The 19724-nt window shown below is 40.1% G+C and overlaps 1 protein-coding gene across 2 annotated transcripts in view; it reads right to left on the bottom strand.

Annotated features, from left to right (window-relative positions):
- The window catches only part of hipk3b (homeodomain interacting protein kinase 3b), a 50694-nt gene that overhangs the window by 12463 nt on the left and 18507 nt on the right, over positions 1 to 19724 (bottom strand). For both annotated transcript variants that reach the window (XM_005745773.2, XM_013914017.1), the window contains exons 3-7: positions 6038 to 6161; positions 2234 to 2353; positions 1672 to 1758; positions 985 to 1169; positions 734 to 893 (exon numbers count right to left, since the gene is read on the bottom strand). In XM_005745773.2, the coding sequence (XP_005745830.1) occupies positions 734 to 893; positions 985 to 1169; positions 1672 to 1758; positions 2234 to 2353; positions 6038 to 6161 (676 nt within the window). The remainder of the gene's footprint in view (positions 1 to 733; positions 894 to 984; positions 1170 to 1671; positions 1759 to 2233; positions 2354 to 6037; positions 6162 to 19724) is intronic.

The following is a 19724-nucleotide window of genomic DNA, read 5'->3' as shown; positions in this document are numbered from 1 at the left end:
CAACTAGGTCTATACAGTCTGCTACAGCTCCTACATGTATCCCAGTCCCCGTACACATGACTGTAAACGCAAAGCAGCCTTTCAAATCGGTAATGCTAAGAAAGCCACCACATCCTGAATGATAAACATTGACTTTCTTTTATAGCGGCCCATAAACATAACAGAAATGACAGTGCATCAGTTTTATCGTTCAATAAATGCCATCTGGTACTCTTATCCGTTTTTAGTTCTGATTTGGAATGAGGGAGACATAATGTGATCTTCCCGTGTACTAATGGTTAACTATGTCACCATTACATTGTTATTCAGGTAATGTATGTATGTATGCATGCATGTCACTATTAGTCATGTTCATTGTGAGTACATGTTAAATAAACTGAGTTGTTTTGCATTATAAAGATCCAAAACCCAAAAAAGGGTCAGTTGCTCTTTTCTCCTCAGCAACAACACTGATTTGCACTGTTGCCATGACCTCAGAAACATGACGTGTTTTTGTTGCCATGACAGCAGTGCGAGGACGCAATAAGACGGACAAGTCAGTACACAAAAAAGCAATAAAAGCAAGGTCTGTACAATTACTCTTCACAGAAGCACAAAAACAAAGCATATTATTATTATTAATTCACATCATGTGGGATCATTCCATCATTCAGGAAACAAAACTTTGTTTTTGAATATTTTAATTTCTGGATGCAATAATTACTTTGTGTAAAAAGAATCAAAACCAACTTACTTGAGGATGGACAGCAGTCATCTTGCTGAAAGGGTGATTGGCTGAGGCAGCAGCGGTTGTAGTTACAGGCCTGATGAAAGGCCCTTTGTTTCGGTTTGTGGCCTCATATGCACTGGGACGAGTCCAGCAAACATCCATGATGTGGAAACATGACTTCACACTGAAGACAGAGACATGGGGAGTACAAGTTACCGGTATATAGGAAGGTCAAAATTGCACCAGTTCCACAATATGAAGCAAAGGTAACTCACTGGTTGCTATGTGGAAAATCAAGCAGGTGCTGCATCGTCACAAATGGATGGCTGAGAGCTTCTGCGGGGGCAATCCTCTCTTCTGCATCAATCAACAGCATCTTCTTCAACAAGCTCACAAACTCCCGGCGATCTGCCTTCTCTGCCAACAAGTCACTACCTTCCAAGTTCATCATCAAGTTCACCTGGAATACAGACATTTATTTAGGCTGACTTGTCAAAATAGCTGACAAGTAGCAGATCATCTTAAAAAAAAAAAAAATTATGAATCTATAATATAATCTGCTTAAAATTAATTAAAGCACTTTTATTGGAACACGCATTTTCCAGAAAAGCAAACGAACATAATTCACAAGAATCTCTAGTGACGTTTAAATCAAAAGTACAGACGTGAACAGGCATCGACAGTCACTGTGGGAATTTCCACCTGTGGTTTATTTTGTGTGACTGAAACTTTAACCTTTTTTCTTCTGAATTTAAGTTTACCATTCAACTGAAGGGGGAAGGCAATTCAAGAGCAACTGTTTTTTCTTTCACAGTAATAACATGTGTGCTGTCTTCTCCTCATACATGTGTAGGTGTACTTCCTCTGGTAAAGACCTAGTAGCCTACAACGTCTAAACCTTTGATGTTGTACTTCCTCTGAAGTCCCGATAAGTACATTGTGGTCCAAGCTTTTGAACATACATGCGCTATGTCATCCAAACAGCTGAAGATGTACTTCCTTGCTTCCTTTGACTTCATTCCCGTCTCCACCTCATGCTCATCTGTTGACTGTAGACAAGAAAATATTTAGTGGAGATGTACCATATGAACGAAGTAGAGCACTTGCTACTTGGGATTTGAATATTTTGTTACTATGAACTGAATCCTTTGTATTCACAGCTTTAGCTGTAGGCTGGGTCATTTACAGCTACCAATATATACTCTGCCAGTAAACTGTTTCATCAGAAAAGTCCAAAGAAAAGCCCTAATCTGATACTGAGATTAGTGGAGTGTAAATACAATATCTCCATTGTACTTGAGATAAGACAATGATCTTAATTATGTGTACAAGTTTCAGTTTACTGCAGGAAAGACACCGCCATGTCTATACTAGGAACAGCAACTACTGTTTACCGATAGGAAGAATGTATTTCCAATTCATCTTTACCTTTAAGCTTTTCCCAAAAAGGTTAGAAACTAGGTATTTTAAATAAGGAATTCAAATTCTATAGATTTCTGTGACTTGTATATAAACACTCCTCACCTTTAGTCTCCATGCTGCATAAGGCGAGTCAGACTCCTTGCAAAAGAACCGAGCTGTCTTTGTCCCCGAATTTAATAAATGTTCTCCTGGCAAACCCTGCGTCTGAGAAATGTAGCGAATCTGTTGAATGTGAGAAGAGAAAGGGAGGAGAAAAGATTCCATGAAGAAAATAAAGTACTGCACTTCAGAAAGGAAGGCTGTTTTCACCATCATTATCACTCTCTCATAAAACTAACATCACTGCAGCACTGTTGTGTACAAATGGAAATTTACAAGGTCATTGGCAGTGACATCACACTAACAGGTCCCTCAGAGTTACTTTGTGTGGATGTGCGCACAGTGGTAACTGCTGAAAAGACCTTGAATGTGGCATGTTCTTGAAAGGTCTAAACCCAAATAAGACCTTATATCGAGTCTAGTTTGTGATGTCTGAAAGATGTCACTGTCTGTTCATGAAAACGTATGAAAACAAGGTTCCTATGGTATCAAAGTCAAATACATTCCTGGGCAACGGCGCCTGTCAGTCACACGCTGTGAGACAAGAATGTCATACACAGGTTTATGAGAGGACAGCAGTGAGAAGCCTGGCTGACGTCAATCACACCCAAGTGTAATGAACAACAATCATTACAGATTCAGCAAAGCTAAGACGCAGAGAGAGCAAAGAGCCACACTGTAGGAATGACAAAGATTAAGGGAACTGTACACACACACATTCATATGTAGCACTAATAGACGAACATAATCCTATAACACTGAAATCAAGATAACTGTAAGGCAGAGAATCATGCATGTCCCCAATTGTATACTGGGATGCCAATGTTGCGTCGTCATTTCAACATATGCAGGTTTGTTTGTTTTTTTAACTAACGTGTTTTTGTTGGAATCATTTACTCCGTTAACGTTCTTCTTGGCCTCTTTGGCCACCGCGATGCTTAAGCGTTAGCTAACTTGCATCAGAGTGTTATTGAGGTGCAAATTCTGCAATGTGTCTATGTGTGGGTGGGACAGTTCATTCATATCAGTTGGCCATATGTGAGGTTATAAAGCACTGCATTCGCTCCCACTCTGATGGGATGCATGATGAGCGCAATCTTGTTTGTTAAGTGACTTTGATGGGATGGTGGAGATCCCCTTACATTCAACTATTACACAGCACACTGCATCACAGTCCATTTCACTTTTGCTTTTGGAAATGTTCTTCCTTTCATATCAAATCCCATATCCCCAATAAAGGCTGATTAAAGTACATCAAGAGGTATTGATAAAATAATCAAAGATTACTGGAACTGCCAATTCTAATAAACTTTATCCCAAAAGTACCCCTAGCCTTAATTCCCCTCTTTTCATGAAATACTGCAGCTAAGCTTTAGTCATGTCAACAGCAACAGCCAAAAAAACAAAACAGAAAAACCCCAAAAAAACAAACAAAAAAAAAACAATGTGCGTGGGTGGGAAAATTTTTGTGATGGGAAAACCCTTATTTTTCCTTGAAGGCGTGCCTTTGGTAAGAGCTTAAACCAGTGAGATCACTGGCGCAAAGCTACAGCTTTGCAAAACAACTATCAAGCGAGCCTGGGCCTGCTGCAGGGCAAACAGGAAGCACAGCAGCTTTTATTTTATGACAGTCCTGATAACAGAGCAGACTGTAAATAATGCTTTTCAAAGTACAATTTATAAAATAAAAAAAAATAAAAAAAATCTATCTCTATCTATCTCATAGCCTACACTCGCTCCTTCACTTTTGACACTTTAACCCCTAATAACCCAACATTCTTTATTGGTGACCATGCATACAACCTCTTAGTCTTATACAAGGTTGAGTACCAAAGGAAAATATTGGTGAAATGATAGCAAGGACTCCTTTTACTTTGCCATCTGCAATTCCACATGCTGACTGCTACTGTTCTCACTTGCATGGCTTAGCAAGGAAGAAACAAAAAGAACTACGGAAAGGATATAAAAAAGGCCAAAGAGATAACGGGTGGTATAGTGGAGACCACAGCATCTTAGCTAATTGTAGCCACTAATAAGGCAACACTAAGTAAGTGCATTAAAAACAGAAAAGAGGCCACGTGTAGAAGTAGAATATAACGTGACTAGGAGATGAGGTAAAAGTGGGGTTGAGTAAGTAAAAGGAAAGCAAGGAAGCAGGAGGAGCTAGAGTTATAAATACAATATGCTGTGTAGGATGGAATAAGACCCCATGTAGAAAGACGAGAAGAAAAAGGGAGAAGAAAGGGTGGCAGAGGGTCAGCCACTTCCTGGCAAATCAACCTATGACTCTTGGAAAATACCTCAAACCAACAAACCACTGCTTTGCTAAGGTTTGCAATGGAATTGCCAGTTAATGATTACTCATAACTTAAACTTCTCAAATGCTTTCATATAAAGAAACTAACACGATTGCCAATGTACCCTAGCAGAACATTTAGACTGAAAGACATCTTCTTTAATATGTATAAATTTGGAATGTTTACGATTTTGTATTTCAGCATGTTTCAATATAAGTGATGGTAGGTAGGCTCTGCTAAAGGACTGTAAGGCTGAAATGGAAAGAAAGCAGTTTTGTATGTGTTTTTTCTTTTACTGACAGAGCTGTGGTTCTCTTTGGGGAAAAAATAGTCTGACTGATGATTAAATTCAAAGAAGGTTAATTGTACTGGTTGTTTTCCCATTCTTGGGGAAATTCAATAAGCACACAGAGAACCCTTTATACCAGTGGGCAGTCTTTCAGACATGTGGGTTTGGTATCACAGGACAGTTCAGTCACAAAGTTCTTTTTTAAAAAAAGTATCAGTAAAAAGTATTTCAACCATTTTGTGAGAATAAAAAAAAAAAAAAAAGAAAAAGAAAAAAAAAAGAATGAACTCTTCTCTACATGAAACCACTGCCACAATCGCCAGTGTTCGCATTGTGTTTAGATTCAAATACATAAAATTTAATCCTAACTTGAGGTGGTTCTCTCCAGATACCTCTAAAGCACTTATGACATTCTGTCTGGCTTGTACAAAAACAAATTAATCATATTTAGGCCTGTCCTGCTGTGTTCGAGTCAAATCTCTTTCGGAGGAGTTGAGTTCTCTCTCCTGTCTCAGCCCTACAGAGAGTGAAAAATGATACCAGGGCATAAAAATACCTTGGTATGATTACAGTGTGCAGCACGCAGCTGAGGGGAGTAATGTAAAGTGCTGCATTGGACAGAAGGGATCCGACTGAGGCTCTGCTGGCAGGCTTTGAGTAGATGGGGCTCCGAGGCAGGGAGGGAAAGCCGCTCAGCATAAGCCCAGATCAGTCTAGCCCTGGGAAGACACCGTCAGGGCTCCACTGGGAGGGGCAGGCATCCAACAGCTTTTAATAGACATACCATCAATCACAAAAATATACCCTAATGCTCAGTGCCACAAATACAGTCCTCAGGGTCAGTACATCACAAAGAAACCAGAACATCAAGCACCTCTTTTTTTCTCTTCTTCTTCTTCTTTTTTAAACTGCAATTTTACACTCCTGGTCGCTTTCTTTGCTCAAACAATCCATCGCAATATTTATTTCAGAGCATAACTATGCACAAGAGCTTTTGTTTCCATAAACCTCCTAAGTTTTATTTTAAAAGCTTCTGTGTTTTGATGAAGAGGAGAAACTGAGTCACAGAAAGTAAAAGTAGAAGTTGGACATGCTTAATAAGTTACTTAAAAAACTGAAAAGAAGGGATAGTGGGCAGGTACACAGCAGAGATGAAGAGGCAGAAAATCCCCAGAAAAAGAAATGAGGCAAGAGTACACGGTGAGAAGGTTGGCTGTTTACCTGGTCGTACTCCAGGGCCCCGGGGTAAAGAGGCCAGCCCAGAAAAAGCTCCGCTATCACGCAGCCTAGGGACCACATGTCTATGGCTTCACAAAACGGCAATCCCAAAATAATCTCTGGAGCCCTGTGGAGCAGAGAAAAAAAACAAAAAAATACTTAAGTACCTTCAAAATGCTTTTAAAATTCATACATGACTGTACTAAAAATAAATGTTCTATTGTGCCTTTTTTAATATAAAAAGAGCATATACAAATAAATCCAACCACTTCACTTATTTATTTTTTTTAAAACTGTAAACTACAAATCTTCAGAAAAATACCAAATTTGCATTTTGCAGGGCCTTTGCTGTTACAGCCATTTAAAAGCAAGAGTTATGAGCTTAGCTATTAACAAATTAAAAATGTGCAGACATAATCCATGCATCAATAACACCTTAAAATCTTCCCTTCATTAGAAAAAACAATGTTTGCTGAAAATGTTAGTTGTATAAACCAGAGGTGAAGTATTGAGCAAACAGTGGCACTGAATTCCTGATGATAGCCAGTCAAATAGGATTGTGCTTTACGTGTGTAACAGTGCCAAGAGAATTGTAAGCCAGTACTGTGTGTGTTCTGGAGCTGGAGTGCGTCAGCAGGCCATGCCAGTGGGTTAGCAGGTCAGCCAGGCTGGGATCAGAGCTTTGACAGGCTTTGACGCTCAAGTCTGAGAGAAAATAAGAGCCGTAGTCACTAGTTTATTTAACCCCACATGCTTGCTCAGTGTTACGTCTCCATAAAAGCACTGCAATGCCACTTCAAGGGAAAGGCTCATGGTGACACAAGTCTGTCAGGATGAATATGTGTAAAATATGCTGACAGTCATTAACTTAGTATTCAGAACACACCACAAACCTTAGCAACATGACAGAGCACTGACAGGATCATGTATTCAGAGCTCACAAACCTTAATGTGCAGGAGTGACCTCCAAGCTCATTAAAATCAATAAGATACTAGCAGTATCTCGCACACCAACAGTACCATATTAAACAGAGGCTTCACAAAGCTGCTTTTTGGAATAATGTCTTAAGAGTGCCATTCAGTTCATTGCAGAAAGAAATAATGCTCTTTTTATGCCACGTCTAAAATTATGAATAGTATGCGCAAGAACTTAGTTTAAAAAAATATATATACACAATTTTTTAATCCAAAGGGCTAACAGAAAACTCAACATAATTTCTTCAACTTTTTGGAAATTGTATCAGTATACAGATTTCGATATCGTACCAGATGCTTATGGATGCATTTTCTATTTTCTATCTCTCCTTGAATCGCTACCTTATCGTGGTGGAGGGGTTTGTGTGTTCCAGGGATCCCAGGGGCTATGTTGTCCGGGGGCTTTTGGCCCCTGGTAGGGTCTCCCATGGCAAATTGGTCCTGGGTGAGGGACCAAACAAAGAGCGATTCAGAAGACCCTTATGAGGAAAACATCGAGGGAACAGTTCACCCTGCCCGGGATAGGGTTACCGGGGCCCCGACCTGGAGCCAGGCCCGGGGAGGGTGCCCAAGGGCGAGCGTCTGGTGGCCGGGCCTTAGTCCATGGGGCCCGGCTGGACACAGCCCGGAAACGGGACATGGACCCATCCTCCTGCAGGGCCACCACCCGCAGGAGGTGCCATAGGGGTCGGGTGCCTTGTGTGCCGGGCGGCAGCCAGGAGCGGAGGCCCCGGCGGACTGATCCCCGGCTACCAAGATTGGCAATTGGGACATGGAATGTCATCTCTCTGGTGGGGAAGGAGCCTGAGTTAGTGTGCGAGTTTGAGAGGTACCGCTAAATGTAGTCGGGCTCACCTCTACGCATGGCTTGGAATCTGGAACCAGTCTCCTGGAGAGGGGCTGGACTCTGTCTCAGTCTGGAGTTGCCCCTGGTGAGAAGCAGCGGGCTGGGGTGACTATTCTAATATCCCCTCGGCTTGCTGTCTGTACGTTGGGGTTCTTCCCGGTGGATTAGAGGGTTTGTTCCCTGCGCCTTAGGGTCGGGGAACGGGTCCTGACTATCATCTGCACTTATGCGCCGAGTAGCAGTTCAGAGTACCCAGCCTTCTTAAGAGCCCCTGGGTGGGATGCTGGAAGGTGCTCCACGTGGAGACTCTGTTGTCCTACTGAGAGACTTCAATGCTCACGTGGGTAACGACAGCAAGACCTGGAGGGGCGTGATTGGGAGGAACGGCCTCCCTGATCTGAACCCAAGTGGCGTTTTGTTATTGGACTTCTGTGCAATAACAAAATAACGAACAAGGTGTTTGGCCACAAACACCTTGTTCGAACATAAGAGTGTCCAGTGCACGTGGCACCAGGACCCTCTAGCCCGCAGGTCGATGATCAATTTTGTAATCGTATCACCAGACTTGCGATCATATGTTCTGGACACTCGGGTAAAGAGAGGGGCTGAGCTGTCAACTGATCACCACCTGGTGGTGAGTTGGATCAGGTGGCGGGGGAGGACGCTGGACAGACCCAATGCACCTAAATGCACAGTGAGGGTGTGCTGGGAACGCCTAGCAGAGGCCCCAGTCCGTGAGATCTTCAACGCACACCTCCGGCAGAGCTTCAACAGCATTTCGAGGGAGACTGAGGACATTGAGTCCAAATGGACCATGTTCAGCATCTCCATTGCCGAAGCTACTGCATTGAGCTGCGGCTGCAAGGTGGTTGGTGCCTGTCGTGGTGGTAAACTCCGAACTAAATGGTGGACACCAGAGGTAACGGGAGCCACCAGGCTGAAGGAGGAGTCCTATCGGGCTTGGTTAGCCTGTGGGACTTCGGAGGCTGCTGACAGGTACCGACAGGCCAAGCGGAATGCGGCTCGGGCAGTGGCTGAAGCAAAAACTCGGGTGTGGGAGGAGTTTGGAGAGGCCAATGGAAAAAGACTTTTGGACTGCCTTCAAGAGATTCTGGCTGTCAGGCGTCTCAGGGGAAAGTGGTGCTCTACCTGCACTGTGTATAGTGCTGGTGGAGCGCTGCTGACTTCGACTGAGAAAATTGTCGGGCGGCGGAAGGAATCCTTCAAGGACCTCCTTAATCTCACTGACACGTCTTCTGAAGAGGAAGCAGAGTCCAGGGATGAGGGGGATGACCCACCAAGGATGTGCTGGAGAGATTATATCTCTCGGCTAGCCTGGGAATACCTTTGTGTTCCCCGGATAAGCTAGAGAAAGTGGCTGGGGAGGGGGAGGTCTGGGCTTCTCTGCTTAGGCTGCTGCCCCCGCGACCTGGTCCCAGATAAGCGGAAGAAGATGGATGGATGGATGGATGGATGGATGGGTGGGTGGATGCAAATAACTACAGATAATGGCATTGCTCAGAATAACTTGGCCCCAAGATTACATTGGTGAGAAACCCGAGAAGTAGAGAGTTATTTAATTTCCATTAAGCATATACATAACAGTAAAATAATCCATTGCATTGAACTGTCGTACACACACGCGCGCAGAGGCGCACACACACAGCTTAATTTCAAAGAAATCTGCTCAAGAAATATCTTGGGTCTGCCATTTTGCAAACTGGACATATGAACCAAGATGATCCTGTACTTTCAATGTACATATTAAAGGGATCCAGGATACAAGCAGTCAGCAACTCTGTGAAGTCATATCAGACTAAAGGGTGTGGGACACATGGAGAGAAACAGGAAACCAACAGTCACCTATTAAAAACAAATGCAACAGCTGCTTGAGTAGCCAACATAGTACCAGAAAACCTAGGTAGAAGGTATGCGAACCATTTCCGCCTTACAGGCCTGTCCTATTTATATTAAAAAATAAAAAAAGGAGTGAGAAGCCACATATCAACACATCCTCTCATTCAGATATGCATGGAAGTATCATGTTATACGATAAATGTCCAACCACTGTGACAAATTACCCACACGTTCAGCTGCCTTTTCAGTGAGTCTCTTGTCCCACAGACAGACTGTATTTTAGCCTACAACTGTCAACTGTCCCCTGTGCTTTCTCAGAGACGAAGGCATAGAGAAAAATGAACCGCTTCTTCACCTGACACAGGTTTTGGCTGAAGTGGTCCTCCAGCTTAGAGCAGCTCTTCAGAGCAGAAAAGTAGTACTATAAAAAGCTGCAGTCTAAGGCGGGGCAATATCAGCTAGTCTTTCTGCAGAAAAAAAAAAGACTCACTGAAGAGGCAGCTGAATAACATTGAGAAAAAGCATCACACACGCCCAGCAGGAAGGAGGCATGAGAAGGCCAGGGGACTAGCTGCTTAGCAATAACTGAGCTTTCAAAATAAGATGCTAATATTCTCTCGGAAGGAAATAAATAAAATAATGCTAAAATGGATCACTGATTATTAACATACTTCAGCAGCCAGCAAGAAATGTCTGTGTGGGGAAACAATGTAGCATAGGGTTGATAAGTCTCATTAAAACAAATGCAAGACATCACTAAGTATGTCTTCCAGTTAGGCACCACTGTGTAACAAAAGACCAAAGTTCTTTTCACAACGAAATGCCAAATCAAATCGAACAACAGCTCCATCTTCATCTGTGACACCCTACCTGCTCAGAAAAATTAAGATTCACACAATTATTCTGATGTCAATAACCTTCCTTTATGCACAATCCTTCCCTATTTCTAAAAGTCAAAGCCAGTGTACTAAGCCCCACACAATGCCCCCACGTATTCAAAACAATCCAGTATTATGGCTTTATAAGCATTAGTGCAGCATTTTTGTCAGAAATATACAAAATGTCAACATGAGGGCGTAGAATGGTTGCTGACCACATTAATTGTTTTCAGAGCCCTGAGCCATCAACAAAATCATGGACTTAAAGAATGCATTAGAGGTCTGATAAGTAATCATGTGAATTAAAGCGGGTGACTCATTTATTTATTTCAAAATATAAAGATTAATGTTCTTGTTGATACACATAGAAAATGAGTGCATTTTCTTCTGCTCTTCTGAATGCACAATAGTAATACGACACATAAAATGCCAAACGGAAATAAAGAGTACAAAGAAAGACAGAAAAACGGAAAACTGCAAGACTCCTTCATTTAGTTTTGGGGGATAAGTGGATGTTGCCATGGTTGCCGGGCTCCATCCTAATCAACCTAACTCAAGCTCACCGCCTTTCTATGAAACTGAATCTGTTTTTCATTCTGAGGATATGACGCACAAGTTGAGATAGTGAAGCCTCGTGACTCTTCACTGCCACGTGCAAGAATTCCAGAAAAAAAACCCAAAAAAATGACAGGTACAACAAAACTGTCTACATCATGTTACAGACCCACTTCATAAAACTGAGCAGGAATAAGTGTGCACGGGGAATAAATGAATGGAGGAATAGACAAAAAACTCAAAGTCAAATGATAAAGCATCCGGTAAGCACAAATGATCAGAAGCAGTGACCTGATGCCTCATAGCTACTCCGCAACGGGTACCAATTCATCCAAAACCAGTTTATGTTTTACAGGCACAGAATACAGCAACAGATCAATGCTGCATTATTTTACTTTTACAGGCTATTAAATGCAGTGCTTCTAATGTTTTAGTGTGCTGTAAACCTACAATGTTTTTCTCCATTAGAAGACAAAAGAGTGTCCATTAGGTTTGTTGACTAATGCTAGTGCATGAGTTTAAAAACAAGTCTAATTTGTGAGATACGAGTTGACTATTATATTACTTTCCTCATAGCTTCAAAGCTTCCAGAAGGCCTCATCTGTCATCTCTGAAATGTACCTTCAGAAGTAACGAAGAGAAAAAAATAGATATTTATATAACAGTTTTAGCTTCGGCATTTCAACCTTTCTGTTACAGAAAAAGTGCTCTTTTAGCAGGTTAGTTGACAAGAAAGCTCGCATATTGCCTTGACAGTTTTGTATTCTCAATAAGCTTTAAAGAGGACACCTGGCCCAATGAGGAAAAGTTGAAGTGTGGATTCCAGTTTGTCAGTCTGGTGACTCAAACAGTGTGCATCTTCTACACTGATCTTATTTATAAGATGCTTTAAAAACTCGAACATTACAGCAGTTACAGTAATAACTGCTTATCAAATAAAGTCCTTAAACTGGTGCAAAGTCAAATAGACACAAGAATTGAGTGCCTGAACATTTTAACAGAAACAGATATTTGCCAACTGTGTATCAACAATGTATTGCATTAGAAAAACGACACAATACATTGCCATATACTCCCAACAGAGACCATGGCAAAACTATTGTGAGCCCCCCCCCCACACCCACAAAGAATTAACAGTAACTATACACAGCAATTATACCCAATATCTCACATTCTACATCCTTCCCAGCGTCCTAGTAACAGAATAAAAGAGGTAGGTGGCAACAATATAACCCATTGGTTTGTAAAGACACTGTGGTCAGGTTGGAATTTTGAAACCAGATGTGAGAACAGGGGTGGATTTGATTGCCAAACCCCAAAAGAAAAACTTGTCAATCACCAGTTATTAGCCAATGAGCATACCTTAGACCAGGGGTGTCAAACTCAAATACACAGTGGGCCAAAATTCAAAACTGGAACAAAGTCGCGGGCTAACGTTAATATTTATTGAAATATATTTATTCCTCCAGATATAAGAATGAATCTTTTCTTATGGACTCAAACACATTTTGCTGAAAAACTGAATATGGAACAAGCAAAGCTTAATACTAAACAATATATATATTAGCTGTATAATACCAGTAGGCCAGCTCTGATAGTAATTTGGTATGGCTTCGCGGGCCAAATGTAAGTAGGCTGCGGGCCAAATCCAGCCCGCGGGCCAGAGTTTGACACCTATGCCTTAGACAGTCCTCCTTTCTGAACTGGACAATATTTTCAGAGAATCTTTCATTTATTATGATTCAAAATAGGTGACCGAGCCAATATACTGATCAGAAAGGTTTTTACAGATTACAGACCTCTGCATTGGCTTCACCTTCCAAAGCCCAAAATTATCTTTTTTTTTTCTCTTTCTTTTTTTTTAATACCTTCTATGGACAAAACCAGAAATTTTACTTGGAAGAACATAAGTAATCCATGTGTTTGTGCTGTGTTGTAAGTAATTTGTTAATTGGTGTGGACTGAACAATTCTATGGTTTTATAGACACATAAAATATGTGTAGCATTTGGTTTGTTGAGGTCACTTAAGAACAAGGCGTTAATACGTTAATAACACTGCACTGACTGCTACCTGGTCTTTGACAGAAATCATCCTACTAAACAATGCCGTCCTCAGAGAAGGCCTGCCACTATGCAAGGTGTAACCTTCCTACACTGCAACTACATTTTCAAGCTCATTTACAGATTTGTTTGTGTGCATTAAGATGTTGACCCAAACATTTTCATTTGTATCCAATTTTCTACCTAAAACAAACAAACAAAAAATACTGACAACATATTTTATTATTTATAACCAACAATTCTATCTTTATTTCTTATTCATGGCCACTATCTCACAATACAGAAATAGTCCTTGGGTCTTTACTTTGAGGACAAAGCAGGGTGGATTAAAGTGTAAAGAGATATCCAACTAGCTCATACAGAAAAGAGCAAATAAGGGTGGTTACACATTAGAAGAGGGAAGGATCACTGTCGCTGCATGCTCACACAAGCCTTTGAGTAAAACTGTTGTGACAGAGACATTTATTTGAACCACACTGCAGTTGTTATAAGGTCAGCTAAAAAGAAGAACTGACAACATGGTTCCTCGATGAAGGAAGAATGGAGCCACACTGCATGCTTTTACCAGGAACTGCAATACCACACACACACATACACACAGAGCTTCCTGCATTATTCAGTGAAACACAGAGGCAGTGTAACAAAGGGCGGGGGAACCACTTGCACTTTGATCTACACAGGCTTTAGATTAAGGATACAAAGCTTTCAGACATGTTTTACAGATGTAAACCATTCAATGTGTTGACATAGCGCTGAGCTTTAGGAAAGCTTTTTTTCCCCCCAGTTCAGGTGTAATGTGTTTTTTACCGTTTTGATGGTTTTAAGAAGGTACTTAAGATGGCCTAAAGAAATTGTTTCTGGGCTTAGGGTTACAGGAAAACGAAATACCTCTGGATATTTAAGATCCACTGGGAAGACTGTGGAAAAATTGCAGGTACTTACCAGCTTACATTTTCTTACCCCTAAAATACCACTCTCTAAAACAAAGTAACTACAGAACAGGGTAGAAAGCAGATATTGGATTCAAAGCTTTAAAGCTAAACTTTGTGCAGTTTTGTTTTCCCCCTTATGTTTGCGCTCTAAGCTACCAACTCAAACAGACAAAAGCAAAACCATTTAATTTGATGCAGTACTAACAACTAAAAGAACAATGTTTTAGTGAACCGTAGCTTTACAGCATTGATAATAATACTACAAAGTTCATTATTCAAATATTTGTATCAAAAAAAAAAAAAAGTGTCTATACTGAGTTATGTTCACATATATTTAATCTTTTGAAACATTAGATTCTACATTCTTTGTGGGATTACTGATATTGCCTGTGGTAAAATGCTCCATTACCTGCTCCAATAAAAAAAAAAACAACCCAAAAACAAACACCAGCTTTAGCTCTTCATACCATCATACTGTTTGTAGGGCTGGGGAATATTCTCCTGAGTACAAACTTCACATCGTGACACCAACAACAGCTAATACCACTCTGGTGGGAGTGCAAATGTGCCGTTGGGAGTTTACAAAAGGAGCCATCCACACCACTCTGTGACACAAACATAATAATGGAACAAACCTACTGCTGTTTGTGAGAGCATTTTGAATCACAAAAAGTACTATGAGAACTAGTCTCGACAGTGCATAACTTTTAAGTGCTTGCCAAATGACAGACTGCAAGCCAGTGCAAGCTACTTTGACCACATCAATACTTAGAAAAAACCCTTTACCCAACAGTCTAGAGAAGGACTTTGTTCATAAAATGGAAGATGCTTGTGTGTGCACAAGTTTCCATGCCCACAAATAAGTTTCCAAGAGTGTCCAATGGAATAAATGCTCACAGACCTACTTTTCAAGGACAGTTAATCCATCAGTCTTAGGCCAACTATTCTACACATGGATAGGAGAAGAATGCACAGCTTATTGTTTCACAGAATTAATGACCATGTTAATGTAAACCTGTCTCAATCACTCATGTCTGTGATTTATCCCATTTAAAAAAAACAACAACATTTTTTCAAGAACATTTCCTGCAAGAGAATGGTATTTGTTCCTGGGGAGGCTTTTTAATGAACTAACAGAAAATGTAATGAACTCCTCCCAGTAAAGACTCAGGATACTTACTATGACATGTTCACGGTAAATAAATGCAACTTAATATTTCCAATTTCCAAATATTAAAATAGCAGATGATTGGAGGGACTGTAATTTTCAGATGTCAATTCTACCCTGGAGCTGTGAGCACTCCAGCTTTGCTGACTATGCAAACTGGAGTGGCAAATTACAAGTGGCCAACGGCCAAATGCTTGTAAATTGTGGCAGCAGTCAGTGTATCTGTCAAACTTATTGGTAAGAGTGGGTGATAGATTTGATGTGTCCACCATCTCCTGTCTCAGAAAGGTGAACTAAACATTCAGCACAGCGAACACAGAAACGTGCATCGACATATGGGAATCAAAACAGCTGACATTGTGGAGCTAGTTGACCTTGAACAAGTAAGTCAGAGTTCTCTAGTATTTCAAGCTGTCCTTATTTCATTCTGGCTCCCTATGTGCATCACCATCTATAGAATTCAAAGCACACTGGCCAGCATCCAATGAGCTATTTTTAACAACCCTCCAATTTCACCCTCAGCAACGCAGTTTCCCCACAGTGTGCTTCGCATACTCTTGTCCCACAGGGGTAAACTACAGAGGGACGACAGAGTTACAATAGATATTTCACTTCATTAGTCTGTTGTCATTCCAACAATTTTGCTGTAACAGGGGAATGAAATCAAACATAGGTAAAAAAAAAATTAATAAAATGTTAATATAGTCCAAAAAAAAAAAAAAAAAAAACCTGTCTGCTTACAGTTTGACAAATCTTAGAATAGATGTTAAAGATAGATAAAGATGGGACATCAAATATTGATCAAAGCTCAACAGTTGTGCATTCTAAAAGAAGGTACATGGAAAATAGGAAAACAACAAAAACAGAAAGGCCTGACGTTACTTTCCAACAGCATACAAAGAATCCAAAAGAGCTGAGGAACAGAAATGATAGGACAAAAGCCAGCCTCCATCAAATTGATGGAAGGAGTAAAGTGTGGAGGAAAAACAAAAACAGTTATAGCTCGGTTATGACTTTGGAAGGAAAGGCTAGAATTAGAAATTAATAAGAATTGTATAACTCATGAAAGCATACATTTTGCTCCAAATCACAAATTTTGTTGGCTGACTGGCCAGCTCACAGCTGCTAAGTGGGGTTTTTCCCCCTCACAGCCAAGAGGTTTGCTAAATGAGTATTTGTGATGAAAAAAATGCAAGAATTGAAATTCATGCATCAGAAATTGTTTTCAGACAGTTTTGAGAGACAGTGAAGTTAAGATGACAAATAATGGAAATATTGGAAAGTCCAGTTCTTAATTGCGTCACTGCTTGGCTGTTTTTATGCATAGCTTGGTTTATTTATTTATTTATTTTCGGTCACCATTTCCTGTGCTACGTCATACCTCTGTCCACAAAAAATAAACAGCAGAACCAGCAAATATGAGCCAAACATGTTACTAAGTCACACTTTCAGCTGTGTAGTTGCAGGCATATCTACTAGGGGTGGGGGAAAAATCGATACTGTGTAGTATCATGATATTTTGTTTGCTAATAATGTATCGATACAAGGACAGCAGAAATCGATATTTTGTTACAAAAAAAGGTTTTTGTGCTCAGAGCATGTTGATCCTTTTTCTGAGCAAGAATCCTGACATTCCTTCACTGTCCAAATGTGTTTAACTTTTTTTTGGCAGCAATAAACATGACAGTTTACTTATTTTAATTTAAGACATGTTTTATTTTAATTAAGTTTAAAACTTTTTTATTTAATGTAAATTTATATTTTGTATTAATTTACTTTCAAATTCTTCAGTTGCTGAATGGGCTGCATAGTTTTCATAAATTGCATAGTTCAGAATAGCTATAATTGTACCAGATGGTTGCATTCAGTTAAGTTGGACTAGACTGTAATACAAACCGTTCAGTTTGTCAACAATAAAACTCACTGAAATGAGAGAAAGACTGAGTGCGAGACTTTGATATTAGATAAAATGAATATTGATAAAGTTTAACTTTATGTACAGAATCTGAATATTGCAAAATATTAAAAAAAAAAAAAAAAATCGCAATAATATCGTATCGTCCGTTAAGTATTGTGATAATATCGTATCGTGGGATGTATGGTGATTCCCACCTCTAATATCTACACATTATCATAGTAATGGGTATTTTTCTTGGCTTGCTGTACATGCAGCAATTATTTCCAAGCAACCATTAAAGTGGTGAGACTGGTTTCTAGAACCTTGACACTTTTATTTTTAACAAGTTCCTGAAATGAAGTGTATATGCATCGCAACAACATTCACACAAAAGCCTGATGAGTTCCTGGAATGAAAGGAGTATACAAGGAATAATTGCAATTAGCAAGTATTTTCCACAGTTCCCATAAAACAATGAGCAGGGATTGGTCAAAGTAATTGCCAAGTTCTCACTTTAGACACTAAAGAACAATCTACAGTAAAAGCAAATGAATACAGCTATCAAATACTATTTGCATCCATTTTTATTCAAAGTACAGAATTGCCTGCAATGCACACTGTTCCACTGTCTGACTGTGCAGGCAGGGACAATTATTCAAATTCTATGCAAAAGCTGCTCACTATAATAGCCAGTTCTGAATGTGGCTCATAAATCTTCAACCGTCCCAGGCAAAGAAACCAAGTTAGAAGCACCAAGAGTATGAAGCCCTTCATATCTCAGTCTTTCCATTTGAATAGACAACTGCTCTGATAAAGTGTAGTTCTCAAGTTTTTAGACAGTAACGCATCATTTTTTGAAACCTCATTTCTGTACAACTACAGTGAATTTTTAAAAACAACAATTCTAAATGTGACTGAAGTGCAGACTTTCAGTTTTTATTCAAATTATCAAAGTATGATCATTTTAAACATTTTAAAGCTAACATTTTAAATATGAAGCTTGTTTTTAATATTTACATGAAAATCCTTATGAATGCTTGAAGTCTACAACCCAAGGCCCTTTTAAAATGCTTCCTCCCTTCAGATGTTCTGCTGGTCATTTCCTTCAGCCACTTTCAGCTGCTGCTGGTTTGTGGGTCTTACTTCTGTTTTGTCTTTTTTAACTAAAAAGCATGCTTTGTTGGTTCGAAATGTTATTGCTTTTGGGTCATACTCTATTTGCATTGTGACAAAGTGCCATCCAATCAGTTTTGCAGTATTTGTCTGAAACTTAGCAAGAAACACCAATTACCCAGTACCACTGGCAGCTATTGATGCCCATTACATAACACCGCTTCCACCGTGTTTGACAGATGATGTTATGTTATATCTATCACTCCTATTCTTAAGTGTGTTCTGTATTTACATTGATGATGGCGCCTCTTGGCAGTAGACTGACGATGATATGCCTATCCTTCAACGGTGTGGTTTACTTGGTTAGATTTTGTGGAGTGCTTTTCTTATCCAAGGAAAGAATTTGCAGTCACAATCTTTAGTTATTTTCTGTGGTCTTCCACGACCAGTCTGGAATATAGTCTAGAATATACTACATTCTAGATTTGGCAATTTCTAAAGTTTCTGTTCTCTCTCTGGCAGGTTCTATTTTGGTTTCTCAGCCTGATTATGTCAAATCAAGTAAAGGAGGCCATCTCTTTGTATCTCATATTAAGAGTTTCAGTGAAGGGCGATGAAATTTAAGTTAAATACTTGGAACAAACTCCACATCTTTTTAAATTTTTAAATAATAAACAGAAACAGACCTCACCTTGCCATAAATCCTTTTTTTAGTTAACTGTCGAATTACTTTTGAGGGAGCATGTATAAAAATGGCTGTAATTCCTGAAAACAATAATTAGCAAGCTATTATAAGTTATCATTATGGGAAAAAAAACAAAACAAAAAAACAAAACCCACTACTAAGTTGCTCTCCTCTTAAGGCAAACCGTTCCATCTTGGATGGATCTGAGCCAGCAATCTTTATTCACAGTTTCTAAGTTGTTCATGTAAATACTTTGCAGTCAATTTTCACATTTTTGCCCATTCCTACCGTGTATACCAGTGAGGCAAACAACCCAAGCATCACCTTAACTTGATTTCATACATCCACTGCAGCCTTGAACCTTTCAATATTACCCAGGGGGATTGTCTATGTTAACATGCCATCTTCCTAGTAAAAAGTCTGAGTAATGCAGTGAATTCTGAGCAAGTGAGTGGGCATGTATACCTAATGGCTGTATCCCAATTCAGGGTCTGCAGCCTTAGAGGCCGCATTTTAAGGCCAATTACGTCACAGCGACGGGACGAAGGCTGTCCCAATTCAAAGGCTGCTCGAAATGCGGCCCTCAAATGCATCCTTCCTGTCACTGAATTTTAAGGATGTGGCGGTATAGACTTCGTGGCCCAACATATCCCAGAATGAATAACGCGGCGGTGGGTGTGGATAATTTTGCCGGGAAAAAAAAACGGCGGAAGAGGGGCGG

This window comes from Pundamilia nyererei, unplaced genomic scaffold, assembly GCF_000239375.1.
Source record: "Pundamilia nyererei isolate P.nyererei 1_Seehausen unplaced genomic scaffold, PunNye1.0 scaffold00166, whole genome shotgun sequence".
Lineage (NCBI taxonomy): Eukaryota > Metazoa > Chordata > Actinopteri > Cichliformes > Cichlidae > Pundamilia > Pundamilia nyererei.
Note: the sequence above shows the minus strand (reverse complement) of the source record. Positions and strands in the feature narration are given on the sequence as shown.